Source organism: Candoia aspera, chromosome 2 (genome assembly GCF_035149785.1).
Source record: "Candoia aspera isolate rCanAsp1 chromosome 2, rCanAsp1.hap2, whole genome shotgun sequence".
NCBI classification, from domain to species: domain Eukaryota; kingdom Metazoa; phylum Chordata; class Lepidosauria; order Squamata; family Boidae; genus Candoia; species Candoia aspera.
In genome coordinates this window covers 148,906,562-148,929,320 of record NC_086154.1, presented here as the reverse complement: position 1 = coordinate 148,929,320, position 22,759 = coordinate 148,906,562, and the positions used below count along the sequence as shown (strand labels likewise).

At 43.9% G+C, this 22,759-nt stretch overlaps 1 protein-coding gene across 4 annotated transcripts in view; it reads left to right on the top strand.

The window, feature by feature from the left end:
- The window catches only part of PLXNA3 (plexin A3), a 63,250-nt gene that overhangs the window by 10,782 nt on the left and 29,709 nt on the right, over positions 1–22,759 (top strand). For all 4 annotated transcript variants that reach the window (XM_063294200.1, XM_063294201.1, XM_063294199.1 and 1 more), the window contains exons 4-10: positions 3,894–4,022; positions 5,498–5,598; positions 7,082–7,205; positions 8,763–8,913; positions 9,502–9,601; positions 16,880–16,994; positions 18,959–19,159. In XM_063294200.1, coding sequence (XP_063150270.1) covers positions 3,894–4,022; positions 5,498–5,598; positions 7,082–7,205; positions 8,763–8,913; positions 9,502–9,601; positions 16,880–16,994; positions 18,959–19,159 — 921 coding nt within the window. The remainder of the gene's footprint in view (positions 1–3,893; positions 4,023–5,497; positions 5,599–7,081; positions 7,206–8,762; positions 8,914–9,501; positions 9,602–16,879; positions 16,995–18,958; positions 19,160–22,759) is intronic.

Genomic DNA, 22,759 nt, shown 5'->3' with positions numbered 1-22,759 from the left:
TCAAATTCAAAGGGAGAAGTGTGATTTGGAGCACATGACAGACAACGTTGTTGGGAATGCCATAAACCAAATGGGTATTTTCCCAGGATTGTTTGATGGCTGTGGAGGCAGTCACAGGAGCCCAGGAAAAGATGTAGCTGCTTTAAGGTGTTTCTAACAGGTACTACATGCAAGCTATATGTGCCCGCAACAAATCTGAAGTCTCTATAGCTGTACTCTTGACATACATTTTTAAAACAATATAAATAGAACAGACAAGTAAAGAGCTAAAACATTTCAACATAAAACTTTCTGGATAAGGAGGGGACTCTAACTCCCCAAGCAATAACAAAGCTATGATTTTTTGGTTTTATAGCTGAGGTGGTAGCCAACTGCAGCCAATTTGTCCTTGGTTCTTCTAAGCACTCTGCTCTGTGCTGGCTTTGAACTCAAACAGCCCTGCACAAAATTCCTTGGGGTAAATGCATTAACAATATTGGTGCAGCACAATAATCAGTGTTTCTGTACACTGAATATAGTCATAGGGATAAAATTATTTGTGTATTTCCAAACCATGTCAGTTTCATATGTGTCCTGTCCTGAAAAATACGTGCAAGTTAAGAGTACTTAAAAATGCATTTCAGTTGTAGGTACTTTCTCTGAATAACTTGCCCTTTAAAAACACATGATTTTTTTTAAGATGATGGCAGTGCAAAATTCAGAGATGTTTTCATCTTGATGGATGTTCCAATCCATTTGTGTTCCAGCTGATTTCATTAAAAATATAAATTCTCTGTCATCCAAAGAGGCAAAATTAAGGCAAAATTCTGAAATCATACTGGGTAGGTTGGACAGATTAAGGAAGGCTAGTGAGTCCTGAGGATTGTGCAACTGACTCTGCTTATTAGAGGACAAATGAATAGACTCTGCTGCTCTGGTAAAGCACTTCTGCACCGTGTGATTTAGGAAGACGGAGTGGGATGGGAGCTTAAGTAATGATCGTTAGTGTGAGAATAAGGTATCACAAGGACAAAAGTGGTTCTTACAGCTATCTTATGCAATATAGAAGGAGACAAAGAGGCTGTGAGAGAGTCCTGTCATTCCTCCACTGTTTGAAGTTTTTCTTTGGAGGGAGAGATAAAAAGCAAGATATTTTGCTTTATAATGTATTATGTAGCTTTAAAATATTGTTCAGTTAAATGATGTATTCCTCTGCCCAAAGCAAAATCAGATGACCGAGAAATAAAAAAGCAGTTAACATGCCAATGTTGGAGGCCATTAAGGCCCATGGATGGCTCTAGGAGCTTGGAAGAAGAGTATTTGTTTGCCAGATGGTTTTTGGGCCCTCCGCTTCCTGAGAGAGCAAGTTTGGTATAGGGGTTAAGGTGCCAGGCTAGAAAGCAGGAGACCCTGAGTTCTAGTCCTGCTGTGGGAACAAAGCCAGCTGGGTGACCTTGGGCCAGTCACTCTTTCTGGAAGCAGGCAATGGCAAACCACCTCCCAAAAACATTGCCAGGAAAATGCATGGACTCGTCCAGGCAGTTGCCAGGAGCCAAGATTGACTTGAAGGCACAAAAAGAAATGGAAAAATATGCTTCCTGGAGTCCCACTGTCACATTCTGGGGCCATTTTGAAAATTATCTGGTGAGCTCCATCTGAATTCTATGCCAGAGAGAGTCTTTTGGGAATTTGCCAACTCCTGCATGCATACAGCTTCCCCTTTGTGATATATAGCTAGTAACTGGAAGGTGAAATCTTTTTACAAACAATGGTGTAAACCTGAACTAACCTGTGGTTTTTTCCCAGCTCTGGTTTAAACAATTAAACGGGCCTTTGTCCCAGACTGCTGTTTTACAGGAAATGTGTGAAGAATGGATGGGGCCCCACTGTTGGATTTCTGAAAATACTGGGATATTATACTTCAGTGTCAGAAGCGAATCTTTTGAATCTCTTGAAATTCAGATTTTGTAAGTTTTGGGAAGAATTGACATTTAGTAAAGAACAGTCTGTTTTTCACTTCCCATGGTACTACTTCCTCTCCAGAAGTGGCACAGTGTAAGAACATGGGAGAATTAATCACCGCTGTTTTCATACAGAAGTCACTTTGGTTAACTTCTGCAATTCTGTTGGTATCTAAATGTTTTGCTTAGTTTTAATTTGCCAAGCCAAGCAACACTGCAAATAGCAAGATTGCTGGGCTGAATTAAATCACACTAAAACAAACCAGATAGATAGATAATTTCATTCAATGCCTGTCATTTATTTTCCTGCTCCTCCGTTGTACAACCATGCTGTTTCCCAAATGACTAAGAAACACCGCAACAGGGCTCTTAAAATAGCAATTTCAACTTTCAGTGTCTTGCCCTTCCTCCAAATTGCTTCTCAACACCTCACAATTCCAACCCAAATGGTGGAGGCTCACTTTTCCCAATTATTCACCTGTATCAAGTGCCTACTTCCTTCTGAACCCCCATGTTGCAGAGATGGTTTGGACACCTCTCCATTTCAGTTTCCACAGGATCAACCCTCCCCCCTCCCAAAAAGGAAAGAAAAAGCAAATTTGTATAGTTTTTTAAAATAAAAAATAGATAAACTTTTATTTATTTGTTTAAATAATCAAAAGTCAATAGAAATACAATTAAAAGCTGCAGATTGGCTATGTTGAATAGGTCATCTCACAGGAGCCCAATGTATTTTAGAGCTGTTATGGAGACCAACGGCATGCTGTTTCTACTAGCAGCAAGGGTTGGGTTTAGGGTGCCCAATTGCATTGCTGTTTTGTACACTGGTTTATACAACCCTTGAATTAGGAGGAGCGCACAAAAGTGTGGTGGCGAGTGATGACAATTTTTGCTGCTTGCATGTATATGCACATCATTGTTTTAACTTACACAGCAAATGTGGGGTGTACTTTGTGATCTTGTACAACATGCCATATAAACAAACTTGGAGATAACTGGATTGCCCAAGGGTGTGGGTTAGACATTTTAACTTGGATTTGTACAGTAACTTGTAAGTTGGTTTCTTGTATTTAAGAAATATTTCAAAAAGGATGTTTTATTTTAAATGGCTACAAGTATCCTTGGATTGCTAGAATCTGAGTCCATAGCTTCATTGAGGAAGCTGTATCCCACAATTGCCACCATTTGCAATATGTTTCATTATTACATCATTATTATTTCAGTAAAACTTCTAACTCTTGGGGCTAGCTATGTTGAAATGTTTTGTGTTTATAACAACTTGTGAGGCAAGTCATTGTTCTCATTTTAAGATGTAGAAAAATATAAGGTTATGGAATTTATTTGTAAAATGTAATTGAACAAAATGAAGAGTAAACTGCAGAATGAACCCAGTTTTAGGTTTTATGTTTTATCCATTGAATCGATTCTCTTTTTCCTGTACTTCATGCATTGAGAAACTGTGGCCTCCCAGATGTTGTCAGAAATGATCAAAATTGTAAAATTATAAGTCACACTGATGGGCTAATAGAATTTGGGAGTCCTGAAACACCCCAGTTATATGTTTGCTAAACCAGTCCTTTTAAAAATATTTCTACTGACACCATACAGTTCACCCCCAAAAGGCTTAATTTTTAGTAACCCCCCACCTCAGATATTGGACTTAAGACTTTTCTTTTTCCCTGACCTATTCTTTTCTCAAAGTCTAGACAATATTATTTTCCATTTGTAATCCTGTAGTTCCCCAACCTATTTCATCTTTTTTTTTCTTGCCAAGAAAATGTTAGAAAGAAAAAGACAAAATAGCTTCACTCTATCTTTTGAAGAGTGGCTTTAGAAGCCATCTGTCACGAGACCCTCTCGTTTCTGGTAGGGAAGGGGAAAACCCCCGTCCTGCTCTTTGTCCTTTCAATTTGGAGAGGAAAAAAGAGCCGCTTTTGTCATTACACCCTACAGGTTCGTGTGGACAATCCGGATGAGGCCCACCTTTATGAGTCTGTGCCAGTGATACCTGGAGAGCCTCTGCTGCGTGACATGGTCCTGAGTCCTGACCAGCGCTATCTCTATTTGCTCAGTCAGAGACAGGTTAGCCTAAGGGTGAGGGGGCAGGCAGAATGGCACAGCAGCTTCTGTTGTACCTTAGCTAGGAAGGAGAAGAACTAAAGGATAAGCCACCGTTGGGAACTTGGTTGAAGACAGATCATCCTGGAGAGGGCCTGTCTATGTGGTCACTAAGAATTGAAGGGGATGTGGATGGATGGATGGATTGGGTGGATGGATTTATTTGCTTGTTTTATTTGTCTATTTATTTATTTATTGCTGGCAGGTTTTATTCCAGGAGTACAAGATGCAGAGGGCTTGCAAAGAAATTGTTTTCTTTGGTGATATCCCTGAATGCGTTTTCGCATGGAAAGGCAGGTTATAAATCCTACTACTAATGATGTTGTCTAATAATAAGGATGTTATCAATATTATTATTAGACAACATCATTAGTGGTAGGATTTCTGCCCTACCTTTCCATGCAAAAAAGACATTCAGGGATATCTATATATGTTTAATACACATAGAAATAATAGCATTTTTGAAATTAATTATTGCTCCCAGAACTTTTAAACTTTTTTTCTCTTTTAGCAGATTTATACTGACCTTAGGAGCCTTAGAAATTCATCTGAGTTCCCTTTTTATTTTTTAATAGCTGCATTGCAGCCCAAATGAGTTTAAGCTTTAGGGAAGTGTGTGCTTTAGATCAGCATTAGAAATTGGGGCAAGATAACTGTGCATACATTTCAATGTGTTTAAAATGTGAAAAAGAAGAGTAACTGTGAAGATTATTTCATTTTTCTAAGTGGGGTGGGAAAATCTTTTCCACACTGTGATGGCCAATTAAGATCAGGGCGTAAGATGAGGGTGCCCTGGTACACAATGAGATCTCTTTTCAGTAGACAAGATGCCTATAAATGTAAGGTGTGAGGGTTGCTGTGAAGGTTGTATTTTCTTTACTGTGAATGGATTGTTCAAATAGCAAAATACAAGGAAATGCAGATGCTGAATATGAAAAAAGAGAGTTGAGGAACATTGGCAATGGGAGACCAAGGAATATGGTCTGTGTGTATCTGCTACCTGTTTTCCTAGGATAACCAGATCTGAACTGTAAAAATCTGGACAACTAGTAAATGGCAGCAAAGGGAGACAGAGATACCGAAAACTCCTGACTCTTTCCTGCCACATCTTTATTATTGTTCAAACTTGCAGCCTAGATCTGGTAGTCCTGTTCTCCCACCCCCTCCCCCAGGAAGGCTAGCGTGCTTCTTCACACCTGCAGCACAGGCAGGAATTCAACAAGTGCCTTTCTGTATAGCAGGAACCTGTTTCGGCTTCATTTTGACTCTTTATGGACCTGTTAGGGACGTAACCCCTAGCTCAGTATATCTAGAGGATGCCAGGCTAGTGAAGGCTGTTGGGGAAACCCAGAAGCGTGGCCAGGTGGATGGATGGGAAGGGAATGTCGGGTGTGGGGGGAGAGGTCTTCAGATATATATTGATACAGCCCTTCCCTCAGGTGATGCAGCTTCCTGTGGAGAATTGTGGACAATACCTCTCCTGCGCTGACTGTTTGGGCTCCAGAGACCCACACTGTGGCTGGTGTGTCCTGCACAATAGGTGAGAGATGATCCTCCTTTCTACCTTCAACTAGGCAGGCTGGGAGGAAGGACCCATGATCTGCCCATCCTATCCACCCCCACCCGCCATTCTTCTTGTGCTTTCACCCAAGTCTGGGGGCAAAGCAGGGAGGAGGCAGCCAGCTGCACTCTTTCCTCTCCCCTGCCCCCTTTATCTGAACCCTGCAGGAGCTTTAATCCTATTAAAGCTGCCAGCACTCAGCTGACTAGGCGGGAAGAGCAAGGGGAGGTTGGAGGGGCAGGCAAGGGGGGCGAAGCTCCCATTCCCCAACTTGGAAAAAGAGCCAGAGACCGAGGATTTTTCTTCTTCCTTCTGCTCCCCCTGCTGGAGCAACCCATCGCTGGATGTGGTGTTGCAGAAGACGAGGAAGACGTTTCTGTGCTCTCTTCAAAAGAAGAGTCAGTCAGTGCTTCTTCCCTGTGCCAACGTTGCCTTGCCTGTTGGGTTTCTGCCCTGGAAGGGGCAGTGCATAACTTGGGGTGGGGAGGGAGAAGGAAGAGGCTGAGGCCCAAGAGAATAACGACCCTTTTCCTTGCCCTGCAGTAGCCCCACTCCGTGCCTCTCCCAGCAGATGTTTTTTCCCCTTCTTCCCACCCTCTGTCTCCCCTTCCTGTCGCAGCACCTGGTGCTGCAGCTTGCACCTCCTTCCTTAATATAGAACTATGTGATAACACTTAGAAGGGGGGAGCGCAAGCAGAGGTGACACTCCTCCCCTCAAGCAGTGGTGCGGTGGGGAGAAGGCGCAGGGAACGTGCGAGAAGGGAGAAGTGTTTTTGCCTCCCATCCTCAGCTAAAGCATTTCCACTTGTTTGCAAGCCATGGATCTCAAGCCCAGATCTCCTTCCACCCAGGATGATCTCTGTGATACTGCCCCTTTATTTATTGACTGGGGTGGGGGGGTCATTTGCTTGCTGCCCCTCCCCATCCTGCTCTGCTTCCGAATGCATGGTTGCTGTCATCCTTTCTCCAGGCAGGCACCTCCATCCCCAGAGCCCTAAGCTTCCTTGGTTCCTTCTAACGCTAACAAGCCTCCAGGGCCCCTGAGCGGAAGCAGCAGGTCTGCATTACAGTCCCCAGGCTGACTTCCTCCCTTGCTCCCGGGTGTGTGCACTCTCACATGCTTAAATTACTGTTCCTGCCCTTGCTTTTCTTGCCCACTCCCCTTTTGATCTCTGTTCTGCCAGCCTCCCCACACAAGACTTCTTCCCTGTGCCTGGGTTTAGTTATCAGCTCGGCTGCCAAGTGCAGTGAGCTCCCCCCCGCCCCCCTGGAGACCTCTGATACAATTTCTCTCTCGTTGCCCCTGGCTCTCACCCCAGGCCATTGCTCCTGGTGGGCCACTAGGAGCTTTTGCACCCTGCCGGTATCAGGAGGAGAAGCTGTTAAGAGGAACAAGCAATGTGTGAGGTGGTGTTGACGTCTCTCATTTTGCTCCCTACACCTTTTGGTTTCTGTGCCTCAGGTGCTGCAGGGAAAGTGAGTGCCCCCGTGCTGCAGAGCCCCACCGCTTCACAGCAGCTCTGACACAATGTGTGCAGCTGCTGGTTGAGCCCAGCAATATCTCAGTGACAGAGCCCAGTATTGTGGTGAGTCTCTGCTCCCTCCTGCTGGCCTTTTTGAACATCTGGCTCCCCCAACCCTGCTGGCTGATTGTTAGTGATCTCCTTTTTGTTTTCTCTAACTGTACCTTCCCTCTGTTGTTGGTCTCTTCGTCCTCTGTGTTCTTTGTCAATTCAGCCTCAACATTTTGAGGCCAGCTACAACTCTGAAAGTGGAAATTAGACCCCAGTCTGATCCACAGACAAAACTAGTCTGTGAGTATTAGGAGAGAGGAAAGCTAGGTACTTTTCTTTAACTGAGTCTTGAAAGACCATGACCTGTAGCTCTAATCAATGTCGGCAAGTTATTAAAGAAATAACCCTTTTTTGCCACCGAAGTGTGGGTCATACACCTCCTGTAAGAAAGTCCATCATTCAGTGTGAATATAGAATTTTACAGTCATTCTGGAATTTAATTGAGATGCAATTATATGTCTCGGCTCTCTTTTTTGACTGGATGTATTCAAATTAGTAAGTGAATTATTATGGAAGGCTGTAAACATTATATTCCATTGACTCATGGATTAGGGGGTTGTATTTTGAAGTTGCCATGAAAAATCACTTATTAACTCCCGAGGATCTTTGATTAGTGATAAGATTTCTTATGTGTTGCAAACTACCTTGAGCATAGAATCCTTTGGGAAACGAGTAATTGGTTTAGTGCTCTAAATTGTATTTATGTAGGTAATTACTGCTCTTCTTCAAGGTCATCCCCAGCCTCGGTAATAGCTACTAAAAGCATAGCAGAGGATAGTTTTGATCCATGATCTGTCCCTCTGCTATCAGCCAGGCTAGGGATAGGGATTCCTTGACCCTCTTACTTTAGGAGAGAAGAACATGTGGCCTTCCAGCTGTTGTTGGACTGCAACTAATCACCTCCCATTACTGACTGTGCTAGCTAGGGCTGATAAGAAATGACATATAGCAATACAGGAAGGCTGCCTGTCTATCATTGCTTTAGATGTGGCTGAACAACAACTCCCAAGGGCCCTAGCCACATACGGCCAATGGTGAGGGATGCTGGATGTTGCAATTCAGTGCATCTGGAAGGTCACAAGATCCTCCCTAGGCAAACAGAACCATAATGATGAGTAAGCCTTGCCTGAATAATGTGGTATTCATCATACTGCTCAGCTTTATAAGAATAACAGTTTTCCATTGCTTTGTGTTTGTTTGTTTTTTAAGAGTAGCTTTATGATTGCCAAGATATGCTTGGGTAGTGCCTGGTAGGAATTCAGAAGCCAGATAAACTGCTGAGTAAAATTTCCAGTGGTCAGTGATCAGGGTTTTGGTGTTCTACATAGCTTTTTGTTTCCCATTCATCTACCATGACAATTGCAAAATAGAAAAAAATGCAGAATAAATCAGATTAACCATAATAATTTTATTTGTGCTACTAAGTTTAGGCTACTCTATGGCATAAAACCTGAGAAGTGTATTATATGTATGTATGTACAGCACACATTATGGTTTCCCTTCTTTTGACATAATTCCCAAACATACTAGCCTGTCTAATGACTTCGTTCTTCTGGGCCATGTTTCCAGCTTCAGCTTACTGTCCACAATGTCCCAGACCTGAGTGCTGGTGTGACTTGCTCCTTTGAGAGCCTTGGTGAGAGCGAGGGACAGCTTCAGATGGATGGAGGGATCCACTGCTTTTCACCTACTTTGAGGGATGAGCCCCCTGGAGAATATGGTAAGTGCTTGGTGATGGAAGGGAAACAGTAGTGTAGGATTCAGAAGGGACAGAGCTAGAAATCAAGACATAGTCCACCTTTCTGTCCTTATCTTGTCTCTGCCAGAAACTTCTTGGTGGCTTCAGAGAAATTCTCCTTAGCCCTGATCCTCTCCTCCCTAGTAATCATAACAAGCCTAAAGTTGTATGTAAAATACTTTGAAGTGTTCTAAAGCAGGTGATGATGCTCAAGATGGAGTAAGAATTATAAGTCAAATGGTATTGTGTCAAAGATGTTTGCCTTTTGCCTTCCTGCTCACATGCTGCTCCCTTAGTCATTAATCAGATTGGTTGCCACTTTATAGTGCCGTTTTTTTGCATGGTTATAACTGACATGTTGAAACAGCGGTAAACAAATGGCTCTTTCACTCTTTTGCAAGACTATGCTGATGGGGGGTGATGGAATTTTAATTTTGCCTAATTCTGAATGTGGAACCAGAAGTCGATTGTGTCAGAATTCAAGAACATGATCTTGTAAGCACATTGTGATTGATGTTACTTGCTCTTCCTTCTTCCCCTTTTTCTCCTGTCTCCCTGTAACTGTCTCAGGTGACGTACGCACTGTTAGGATCCAACTTCTGTCCAAGGAAACTGGCATGGAATTTGCCAGTACAAACTTTGTCTTTTACGACTGCAGCCTTCTACGCACGTGAGTTTTGAAACTGGGCACAGGCTGTAAGGTGGGGGAAATGCCTCTCTTTTTCAATCCCCATCAGTTTATTTATGTACAAGAAATGTGACCCACAGGGTCATTGTTTACAAACGCTGCAAAATAAGGGTTAATCTCAGCTGTCAACAGCTGTTGTTACCACCTTCAAAGAAACTCTCCTTCACCTTTTCACTATGCTCATAATTAAACTTACACGCTTCTTTGTTTACTGATTTACTGTCATGCTTTTTCTCACAAAAAATAACCCTTAATCAGGATATCGTTAATTTTAAAAACATACAATTTACAGTTAATTAAACTTCACTCTAACAAAAATGAGAATTCTGTCAAAATTCCTATAAAAGAGTAATAAAAATTGATGGCCACTCGTGCACCCTCCCCTACCCGACAGCAGCCACTTACCTACCCACCAGCCTGCTTGCAAGCCACCTGGGACTTGCAACTTCCTGCCAGCTTCCCCACTGATTTTGCTTGTTGGAAGCCGGCAGGAAGTTGTGAGGAGATCCTTGCTTAACAACCCATGGTCCTTGCAACAGGGAGTGCCAGGATTGCTGTCACTAAGTGATGCGATCATGTGAGTCACACTTTATGGCCACATCGCTTAGCAACAGAAATTCTGGCCCCAGTTGCTGTCATAACCTGAGGATTACCTGCTCTGCATTAGCATGAAATACATTACCAAACTATATGAGGAAGACAGATCTCGTCCCTAAGATAAGAGGCAGAGCAGCTTAAAAGGGTAGGTTTCATCTTTATCCTAAGATAGAAATAGGGTCATGATATGTTTATACATTGTTGCACTAAAATATGATTTTGTTAATTACAGCTTGTTGAGTACATCACACAGCACACTAAGCCATCATTAAACAAGCCTCACAATTAGCGAGGTTATTGGTTATCCAGCTGTTGAATGATTGGGTAGTTAGCTTTCCCTGTCTTGTAAACAGATTTCCAGATTATATAGCGTACTCATTGTATACTGTTTCATGTGGGATAGAAGAACCTGATCATCATCAGAAGTGAAGGGACAAGTTTCCCACCTGGCACCAGCTGTGACCCAGGGGTGGGTGGGGGTGGTGGCAGTTGTCATCTGGGAAGCCCTATGGCTTTCAGAGGCAATGTGCTGCACATAACCAGATGTAAGACCCTGAAGTTGAAGCCGGGCTCAGTGGAACAGCTGGGTTTCTTGCTGCTATACTGGCCTCTGCGCTGCACTGTGACATCCCTGCCTGAGCTGCGGAGTTAGCGGTGGAGTCTCACGAGGGCTAGTTCTGGGAGACTTTAACCTGAGTTGAGTTGGAGATGGCTTGGGAGTTCATGGCCACCCCCGCAACCATGGAACTGGCCCAGAATATTCAGGACCTAACTAACGCAGGTGGTCACATGCTAGGACTGATGAGAATTGGTTTTCCAAGGAACTCTAGGCAATGAAATGTCAGAAGAGATTCCCAGAATGCCATTAGAGGAAGATGAAGACAGAATCTGACTGAACATGAGTAAGAGACCATATTAGGATTTATACGGTGGTAATAAGAGTGACAAAACATAACTATTTTTCCACTCTTACTGTGTTCACAGATAACTGAGCAATGGCCCTTTTCGAAATGACCTCTGCTGGGGAGGGATGAGCAAGAACATCTCCAGGGCCACTGTGAGGAATATTCTAGGCATCTGACAGATAAAATCATTTGTAGTTGGACTCTTGATTGGGCAAGTCTGGTTGTAGTCACCTAGGCATTATCTTGCTTGGTTATCTGGGACAAGTTTGATTCTGTTACTCCTGAGGAAGTGAGCAGGACTGGCTTCTTGTCCCTCCTGGCTGGCGAAGGCCTCATGGTAAAAGTGATGTGTGATTGGGTCCATGTGGTGACTTCCTCTTTGAGAGAGGGGGTGGTTTTGCCTGCCATGAGGGAGGCAGGGGTGGGTGCACCATTGGTTTCAACAGTCTTGAGCAACTTTTGTCCATCATCCTCTTTTGGGGGAAGGTTGGGCTACATTTTCAGAGGGCCTTGGAAGAAAGGCATTATTTGGACCCTTTTCAGGCTAAGATATAGTATGAGATGGCATTGCTTGTACTTGTTGATGACCTTTGGTGGACTGGGATAGGAATAGTGCAATCATCTTGGCTCTTGTAGATATCTCAGTGCCTTTCAGTACCACTGATGATGAAATCTTCTACTCAGATTATAGGGACTAGTTGTGGAGGGGATGATGTGGTTGTTCTCCTTTCTCTTGGCTGATTCCAATCAGTGTTGACTGGAAAGAAGAGGCTGAAACCTCTTGATTTGTGGGGGGTGCTATAGAACTCCATGCTTTCACCCTTCCTGTTTAATAACTACAGAAGTCAACTACTGTGAGTCATTCATTGACATGGGATCAGTTATCATCAGTGTGCTGATGATACCCAGCTGGTATCTTGAGTCCCTTCAGCAAAGGATCGTTACCTTGTCGTGGTGCTGGAGCTTGAGCACCTCAATGATGCCATGAGCTAAACCGTGAAGGGCCACCCAAGACGGGAAGGTTGTGACAGAGAGGTCAGACTAAATGTGATCCCTGGGGAAGGTAATGGCAACCCACCCCAGTATTCTTGCCGTGAAAACTAAATGGATCAGTACAACCAGAGATATGTCGGTATACCATCGGAAGATGAGACCCCCAGGTCGGAAGATGGTCAAAATGCTACTGGGGAGGAACAGAGGATGAGTTCAACTAGCCCCAGACGTGATGACGCAGCTAGCTCAAAGCTGAAAGGACAGCTAGCAGCCGACGGTGCTGGTGGTGAATGGCGAATCCGATGTTCTAAGGATCAACACATCATTGGAACCTGGAATGTAAGATCTATGAGCCAGGGCAAATTGGATGTGGTTATTGGTAAGATGTCAAGATTAAAGATAGACATTTTGGGCATCAGTGAACTGAAATGGACCGGAATGGGCCACTTCACATCAAATGACCACCAGATCTACTACTGTGGACAAGAGGACCACAGAAGAAATGGAGTAGCCTTCATAATTAATAGCAAAGTGGCTAAAGCAGTGCTCGGATACAATCCAAAAAACAATAGAATGATCTCAATTTGAATTCAGGGCAAGCCATCTAACATCACAGTGATCCAAATATACGCCCCAACCACAGATGCTGAAGAAGCTGAAGTAGAGCAGTTCTATGAGGATCTGCAGCACCTACTGGACAACACGCCTAAAAGAGATGTTATTTTCATCACGGGAGACTGGAATGCTAAGGTGGGCAGTCAAATGACACCTGGAATTACAGGTAAGTATGGCCTGGGAGAACAAAATGAAGCAGGACACAGGCTGATAGAATTTTGCCAAGACAACTCACTCTGCATAACAAACACCCTCTTCCAGCAACCTAAGAGACGGCTTTATACGTGGACTTCACCAGATGGACAACACCGAAATCAGATTGACTACATCCTTTGCAGCCAAAGGTGGTGGACATCTATACAGTCGGTAAAAACAAGACCTGGAGCTGACTGTAGTTCCGATCACGAACTTCTTATTGCACAATTTAGGATCAGACCAAAGAGATTAGGGAAGACCCACAGATCAGCTAGATATGAGCTCACTAATATTCCTAAGGAATATGCAGTGGAGGTGAAAAATAGATTTAAGGGACTGGACTTAGTAGATAGGGTTCTGGAAGAACTATGGACAGAAGTTCGCAACATTGTTCAGGAGGCGGCAACAAAATACATCCCAAAGAAAGAGAAAACCAAGAAGGCAAAATGGCTGTCTGCTGAGACACTAGAAGTAGCCCAAGAAAGAAGGAAAGCAAAAGGCAACAGTGATAGAGGGAGATATGCCCAATTAAATGCAAAATTCCAGAGGTTAGCCAGAAGAGATAAGGAATTATTTTTAAACAAGCAATGCGCAGAAATGGAAGAAGACAATAGAATAGGAAGGACAAGAGACCTCTTCCAGAAAATTAGAAACATCGGAGGAAAATTTCAGGCAAAAATGGGTACGATCAAAAACAAAGATAGCAAGGACCTAACAGAAGAAGAAGAGATCAAGAAAAGGTGGCAAGAATATACGGAAGACCTGTATAGGAGGGATAACAATATCAGGGATAGCTTTGACGGTGTGGTCAGTGAGCTAGAGCCAGACATCTTGAAGAGTGAGGTTGAATGGGCCTTAAGAAGCATTGCTAATAACAAGGCAGTAGGAGACGACGGCATCCCAGCTGAACTGTTCAAAATCTTGCAAGATGATGCTGTCAAGGTAATGCATGCTATATGCCCGCAAATTTGGAAAACACAGGAATGGCCATCAGATTGGAAAAAATCAACTTATATCCCCATACCAAAAAAGGGAAACACTAAAGAATGTTCAAACTATCGAACAGTGGCACTCATTTCACATGCCAGTAAGGTAATGCTCAAGATCCTGCAAGGTAGACTTCAGCAATTCATGGAGCAAGAATTGCCAGATGTACAAGCTGGGTTTAGAAAAGGCAGAGGAACTAGGGACCAAATTGCCAATATCCAATGGATAATGGAAAAAGCCAGGGAGTTTCAGAAAAACATCTATTTCTGTTTTATTGACTATTCTAAAGCCTTTGACTGTGCGGACCATAACAAACTGTGGCAAGTTCTTAGCGGTATGGGGATACCAAGTCATCTTGTCTGCCTCCTGAAGAATCTGTATAACGACCAAGTAGCAACAGTAAGAACAGACCACGGAACAACGGACTGGTTTAAGATTGGGAAAGGAGTACGGCAGGGCTGTATACTCTCACCCTACCTATTCAACTTGTACGCAGAACACATCATGCGACATGGTGGGCTTGAGGAATCCAAGGCTGGAGTTAAAATTGCTGGAGGAAACATTAACAATCTCAGATATGCAGATGATACCACTTTGATGGCTGAAAGCGAAGAGGAACTGAGGAGCCTTATGATGAAGGTGAAAGAAGAAAGTGCAAAAGCTGGCTTGCAGCTAAACCTCAAAAAAACCAAGTTTATGGCAACCAGCTTGATTGATAACTGGCAAATAGAGGGAGAAAATGTAGAAGCAGTGAAAGACTTTGTATTCCTAGGTGCAAAGATTACTGCAGATGCTGACTGCAGTCAGGAAATCAGAAGACGCTTAATCCTTGGGAGAAGAGCAATGACAAATCTCGATAAAATAGTTAAGAGCAGAGACATCACACTGACAACAAAGGCCCGCATAGTTAAAGCAATGGTGTTCCCCGTAGTAACATATGGCTGCGAGAGCTGGACCATAAGGAAGGCTGAGAGAAGGAAGATCGATGCTTTTGAACTGTGGTGTTGGAGGAAAATTCTGAGAGTGCCTTGGACTGCAAGAAGATCAAACCAGTCCATCCTCCAGGAAATAAAGCCAGACTGCTCACTTGAGGGAATGATATTAAAGGCAAAACTGAAATACTTTGGCCACATAATGAGAAGACAGGACACCCTGGAGAAGATGCTGATGCTAGGGAGAGTGGAAGGCAAAAGGAAGAGGGGCCGACCAAGGGCAAGATGGATGGATGATATTCTAGAGGTGATGGATTCGTCCCTGGGGTTGCTGGGGGTGTTGACGACCGACAGGAAGCTCTGGCATGGGCTGGTCCATGAAGTCATGAAGAGTCAGAAGTGACTAAACGAATAAACAACAAAAATCTTGAGTCCTTGCCAACCAAATGATGCTGTCAGGGTCTTGTCCCAGTGTCCAGAGGCTATAAAGATCCAGATAGGGAGGAACCTACTTAAGCTCAAACCTAGCAAGACTGATTGGTTATGGGTTCATGGACCATCCTGGCCTGAGGACTTCCCATTTTAAATTCTGAATGGGATTCACTTTCCCAGATAGAACTGGTATGTAGTTTGGGGGTTCTCCTGGACTTGCAATTCCTGATTGAAGAGCAGGTGATAACTGTGGCCAAGAAGACCTTCACACAGATTCACCTCATCCACTAACTGTGCCCATTCCTGGACCCAGGAGCACCTTCTCATGGTCTCTTGTGCCTTGGTCACCTTGTGTGTGGACTGCTGCAATGCACTGTACATCGGACTGACCTTGAAGACCACGTGTAACCTTTAGCTGGTGCAGAACATGGTGGTATAAGCAATTACAGATGTGCCACAGTAGGCCTGTGTAACACCTCTGCTCTGCAAGCTGCACTGGTTATTAGTAGGCCTCCGAGTGCAATTCAAGATGTTAGGTGTCACCTACAAAGCCCTACATGGCATAGGGCCCAGTTATTTGAGGGATTCTCTCTCCCATTGTTTCTGCCCATCCCATAAGATCAGACAGAATCAGCATGTTCTGGGTCCCATCCATTAATCAATATCATCTGATAGGATCTAGGAAGTTTTCCTTCTCTGTTGGGGCCTCTGCCCTCTGGAACATATTTTTTTTTTACTAGGACTTGCAGCCTGGATTAGTTGGCAAGCCCTCTTTCAAGCCACAGGCCATGACTGCTTGAGCCAGGCTTGTACTTCTTGTGGGAAACAAGGCTCTGAGGTGTCTATGCAACCCTCTAGCTCAGTGTTTCTCAACCTTAGCAATTTTAAGATGTGTGGAATTCCCATGCTGGCTGGGGAATTCTGGGAGTTAAGTCCACACATCTTAAAGTTGCTAAGGTTGAGAAACACTGCTTTAGCTCTACTGCCCTGCTTTCCCCCCTCAGGGTGTAGTGTACTTCTTCCTTATCCTTTTTGTAACGTAGGAAATGCCCCACAGTCTCATGATACTTCATTCTGAAGAACTGCCTTCCTCTCTCAGTTATGGGACTCTCCTAGTTTACACTATCTAGTCCAGTGTAAACTTGGCAACTTTAAGAAGTGTGGACTTCAACTCCCAGAAATCCCCAGCCAGCATGCTGGTCGGGGAATTCTGGGAGTTGAAGTCACACATGGCTGGCTGGGAAATTGAAGTCACACATGGCTGGCTGGGGAATTCTGGGAGTTGAAGTCTACACATCTTAAAGTTGCCACAGTTTAGAAACACTGTTCTAGTTAGTTTGTGGCTGTGGGTTTGGTCTGCTTTTCCCTACTGCTTGTCTCCACAGCAAGCAGATGGATTGGACAGGATTTGGAGAGCCGATTCAATCAGTGTCTCACTCCCCTTTTCTCCCCCTGGCTTCCCACAAGTTTCATATCCTCAAGAAGAACAATACCAGCAGGGAATAAAGATCCAGGAAGCCAGAGGAGAAAGAATTGGCATCTGTAGAGCAGAGGATGCATTCTTTCCCCCTTACTGTTTTTTTTAAATCTTCCTCACTCTACAGGTGCTTGTCCTGTGTCAGCAGCCACTATCCGTGCCACTGGTGTAAATACAGGCATACGTGCACCCACAACGTGGCCAAGTGCTTCTTCCTAGAGGGCCGAGTCAACACCGCCGAGGTAAGAAGGGCCCTTGAAGTGTGACCCCCTCAAGAGAGTTTCCTGCCAGGCCCTAGGATGATTTTTGGACACGAACACTATCTCTACTCTGTGCCTTTTAATCTTTTGTTTTGTGAAACCACTGGGGAAATCAACAGCAGTTTTACTCCTCTGCTGACCTACAGGGCAGAAGGGGTCAGGAGAGAGATCTCCCCACATGCCTTGAATCTCCCCTCTCCCTGGCTCAACTTCCTTCCTTGCGTTTTCAAGGGCTCTGTATTTCTGCATAAGGAGCAGAAATAGCTATTGTATGTCATAGTCTGCTCTCCCAGCATTGGAGTGAACATTTGGGTGCCAAATTTCTGTTTCCATATTAATGCAAGTTGTGCAACTGCTTGCGTACATTTAACTGGAATATTTTTAATAGTGTCTTTGCAATGTTTTGGCTTTGTACAGAGCTCAGATTGCTTTGCTGACCAGTGCATAGGGTAAAAAAGGGAGAAGCAGCAAATGAGGGGTGGGTTGGACAAGAAATAAGAGTAACAAGAAGGGATGAAGAGAATGCGCAAGATACAGCAGTTCTTCCTGTCCTTTAAAATGCTGTCCTCCAGCTCTGACAACATCACAACTTGTTTTCATAACAATGAGGTCTAGAAACTTGGTTCTACCTGCAGGCTGAAAAGGCAAGATTTCTGAAGTCACATTACATTTAAGTTTAGTCTTGTGTGCAGTGTCCCCAACAGGCCCTGTGTACAAGGAATCTCAGACCAAGGGAAACCCAAGCAATCGGAAAAGAGTCAGCAGGTGGCAGATCAACAGCATGGGGAACCGATAATAATACTAAAGTGCCTTTATTCGGGTGGGGGGCTGGATCGATATGGGTGAGGCCAGAGTGTTTGCTGGTAATGGGGCCAGTGGCTCACGATCAATCGTCTGGCCCAGGCAGCGGGATCAATAGACCTAGAGACGCCCGGGGATCTTTGTGGGTAGGTAATTGATAGCAACTCCCTTAGAGGGGCCAGCGTTTGCGGTCGGATGTGGTGGCTGGGTGGGAGGGGGCTGGACAGCAGGCTCTGAAGCATTCCCTGTGACTCTTAGGTTGAGGAGCCCTGGCAAAGAGGGTGTGCTTGGGACTTCTAGATGAGTATGTGTGGACTATATTTTCAGACTAGAGAATGAAAGAGCTAAAAGAGAAAATCGCTTGGCGCTTCCAGGCTCCTCTTCCCACAGGCTGGGCGCTTTGTCTTGACCCCATTGTCTTAGGCCTCCGTAGGAAGCTGCGCCCGGGGTTTGATTGTTCTCCAGGTCAGGACCACGTTTCCTGTATTGCTTGCCAGCCTCATGGCCACCCTGCATCTTTGCTAGCCCTGTAAACAGAGAAGCCAGCCCAGCACGCCTCCCCCCACCCCCATTTTCCGGCCTACCTTTCCTTTGGTACCAAGGAGCAATTAACCAGACTCTGGTTTCCATGGTAACTCTGAGCGCCCAGCAGGCTCTTTCATCTCCATCTCTCTCAGGCGGCCACCACAGGCAGAGGAGGAGCCCGGAGCCAGACTCCTGGGTTTTACCCCTGTTCACTGTGGAGCTGTTGGGATATGAAAGGTTAGGCAGCTGTTTCCTTCTGAGGAGAAGGACCTCAGTTCCCGTGAGGGAGAGGCTTGTTTCCTATCCCCAAGAATGATTGTGGGTGTCTTTGCACACGAACCCAAATGGCAGTCCTAAAAAGTATTTGGAAAGCCATATCGCTTTAGGCAATGCACTTACTTCTAGTAAGCATGGGTAGGATCAGATTATTAAAAAAAATGTTTTGTGTTTCCTATACTGCTAATTTGAAGGCAGTGCCTGCCTCAGTTTATGTTCAGAACCCTTTCCCTTTCCAGTCCTGCCCGGAGAACATTCGTGTCTGCCTGCAAATAGCACAAGAGGCGCTTGCCAAAGCTTTCAGGTTTCTGAGCACATGGCTTGCATCTTTTCATTTGCACTAGGGCTGCCCAGAGCTCCTGCCTGGTGGGGAGATCTTGATTCCTGTGGGAGTGTTACAACCCATTACCCTGCGTGCCAAGAACCTTCCACAACCTCAGTCAGGCCAGAAGAATTACGAGTGTGTCTTGGGAATCCAAGGTCGCCAACAGCGGGTGCCAGCTGTACGCTTCAACTCCAGCAGCATACAGTGCCAGAATACCTCGGTGAGAATCACATCTTTTGTAGCCACATTTTTATCCCTCTTAGTGTTCTGCAACCAGGAGGGCTGAGAACTTCCTGAAATGAGAATACAGCTTCTCAGCTTTCTGCAGGTGCTAACAGATCTTCCTTTTGTTTCAACTTGCCTATGAGTTACAGATTTAAAATACTTTCTTGAACATCTGTGGAGTTACTTGTGTATATTAAGGGCAACAGCCAGAATTTGTAAGCACATCACAGTTCATACTACCACACAGTGGTTGCAGTGTTGGATTCAGTTTGAGCCATGGACTTGGTTGGTTGGTTACTAGTTGTCTATCTGTAATATGCGAATACTAACCTGGTTTACAGTGTTTCTGAATGTAAGAATCCATTCAAACACTTGGCACTCTCAATAGGTTCCTGTGCGGTTTCATAAATGAGTTACCACATCACTAGAATTAAAAGAAGCTGTTTTTTTTCCTGAAGTTCCCTGCTTCCCTGACCCTTGTAGCATTTATTTTGGTTTCTTTATTTAATCATTTTCTAGCCCACTTTTCAGGATAATGGTCCTATTGCATAATTGGAAAAACAGATTGCAGCCAGTTGTCAAATCAATCTGCAGCTCATACTTACCTACATAAATATATAGTGCCACGTTAAACCTTGGTGGAACTCACTATATGCTGAACGTAACTAAATGCAGGTTGGAATTAATAACATCCTAAAAGTGATCAAAGAAGAAGTCATTTGTTCATCCCAGAAGAGAACCTCTGTTTCTGTTGCTAGTCAGGGTCTCAGATTTCTCACTTGTGGGCAAGAGAGCAGGGCCTTTGCCTTGCTTGCACTTAAGGCCACACAAAGGGCATTGGGGACTACATGTGGCCCACTGGTTGTACAAAAATGCTGTAGGCAATACTAAGTGCTCTGTATTGTATTCTTGTTTTATGAGGATAAGGCTGTCAGTGGCTGTAGACACGACAGCTGCATATCATTTCCAGTGAGAAGCAGAAGCCTGTCAAAATCAGTTGCTTGGGAAAATCGCACAAGGTACTATTGCTTTGCAGAAGCATCTGGTTCAACACCATAAGAACAAATTGTTGAACTAGATGAGCCTTCATCATAACTCTTTTTCTGTTCTTATGGCTATCTCGGGACAAGGTCATAACGGGGCAAATTAATTGAATATGTCAATTTGTTGGTAGCAGTGGTTTAAAAAAAAGACCATTTCAGCATTAAAAACATTCAAAGAGGCAGAAGAAAAGTAGCATTGCAATAACCGTTGAATTATCCAAATGCTATGTTCTTGTCTTCTCATATCTAGAAGATATTTAGAAACAATTGATTGATAGATAAAATTAAAATAGAGGTGGTCAACACGTGGCCCTCCAGATATTATAATACACGTAATCTCTTGTGATTCGCCATCTGGAGGGCCATATTCTCCTATTCTTGGGTTAGGAGATCTTCTTACAAGGAGAAACTAAAAAAAATTCTTTAAAATGGCTGTCAAGAGAGTTGACAGATAGCCTTCCTTTTCTCTCTGATGTAATGTTGAGTTTGAGATCAACTAATAATATTGGGTGTGGAAAAAACAGGGGCGGGGGGAGGAGAAGTTTTTACCCCTCTCACATCATGCTAGAATTCAGGGCCATCCAATTATATGGAGGGTATGAGATTTGAGGCATGCTGAAGGACGTGCTTCTTTGCACAGTGCGCACTGATAAATTTTATTGCCACAAAATGGTGGAGAAGGCCAATCACTTAGATTGCTTTAAAGCAGATTCAAAAGACCTAGTCTCTGTGCATTTCTCAATGGCCATTAATCATCACGTTTTCATGGAACTACCCATGTTCAGAGGCTGTATGCTATTGAATATCAGCTGATGGGAGCCAGCAGCACACACTTATTCTCATCCTTGTCGGTACCAGGCTGGTCACTCTGAGATTCGATATGCTGGAGTAGAAGAACCTTGATCTATTCTTTTGCATATGAGTTTCAGATGACAGAGACAAAAAATAAAGGGAAATCTTTTGACATGCATATGAATTCCCATATAAATCCCAAGAGTATGCCAACTTTGAATTTTAGGACTTGTGACCCTGCTAATTCCAGATGGCCCCCAATGGCAGAGATCTGGTCTAAACAATTAATATTAACATTAGATTTGCTAGGAGTGAAGAGCCTTGAACCACCCTGGCCCTGGTCAGTTCTTCACCTTCACTAAAACTGCACTATTGTAATCTTGTATGGAGCTTTCATCATTCTTTACTGAGACTGCCCTCTGCTGTCCAGACCAGTATTGTGTCCTGTCCTTTTGATTATTAACACTTTTGGATTGTAAATAGGGTTGAAACCACAGCACAAGAGCAGCAGGGCTAGGAACAGCTCTAAACATTGTGAGGGTTGACATGATTCCTCTCCATGTTTGTTCCTTCTCCATGCCATCCAACCTTCCTGCTTTTTCAGCTGCCAAACATATCTTGCTATCTACAGCCATCACAAGCACCATATCATGTCCTGGAATCTAAGAATATTGTAGCTAGTTCTGTATTTATCCATGTGTATACAGCTGTCTGTTGAGGCTTCCTCCTGGGGACTTGTATTATTGCCCCTGGCTGGATGAAGCAGCCTGGCTTAGACTTGTCCCCACAGTGTCCTTCCAGCTTCTCAGTCCACTACTAACATAGAGTAAGGGCTCAAAGAAGACAGGATGCTACAGCTCAGTGGTTAGCCTGGCTGTCTATCTTATAATTTTGGGTGAAGCCTAAGCATATCTGATAGGCATCAGATTGAGGAAGGCTAGTCTAAGTTTAGCTGGGAAGGTCTTGCTTGTGGTCTCCTCTGGGGTGGTATTCCTATTTTGGAACTTCCTTCCAAGGGAAATACGCCTGGTCCTATAATGCCTACTTTTAGAAGAAAGCTTAAAAGAGGCATTAACAGGGAAGCAACTGCCCCAGGACCAGATTGCCTCCAGATTAGTTCCTGAGTAATATATTACATGTTTGATTGATAAATGCTGTTAATTTTACTGTTTTATTGTGACGTTTTATTGGTGGTGGTGGTGGTGGTTGTTGTTGTTCTTCTTATTATTATTATTTGTAAATTGTGTTTTATTGTTTTTTTCTGTGCAATGCACTGGGTTTTACTGGGAGGAAAATCTGTATGCAAGTAGAATCACTATTACTATAACTGCTGCTGCTATTGCTGCTGCTGTAATACTAACAACAACAACAACAACAACAATAATAGAAGAATTATTTTGGTTCTCTATTCAGATCCTCTTGTTTTGCATGTAGCTGTTAGCTTGGCATACTGGACTGAACAAATTTTCTGCTGGTATAATAATTTCCTTTTGTGATTTGATGGAGGTGATCTTAGGGTTGAGCCATCCTTGCCAGATTGACTTTGTTGGGCTTCATGGTTGCTGTTAAGGATGTTGAGGCTAAATTACTCCATCACACATAAATGGCTTAATGTAATGCTCCCTTCTGACAGGGCAGCCAGTGATTCTGGACCAATCTGGACCATCTGATGTAGTTGATCCTAGGTGCCCTTACCTGCTGATTAGAGCCTGGCCAGCTGCTTGGTAAAACCATGGAACTTTGGGTGAGAAGAAGCAACA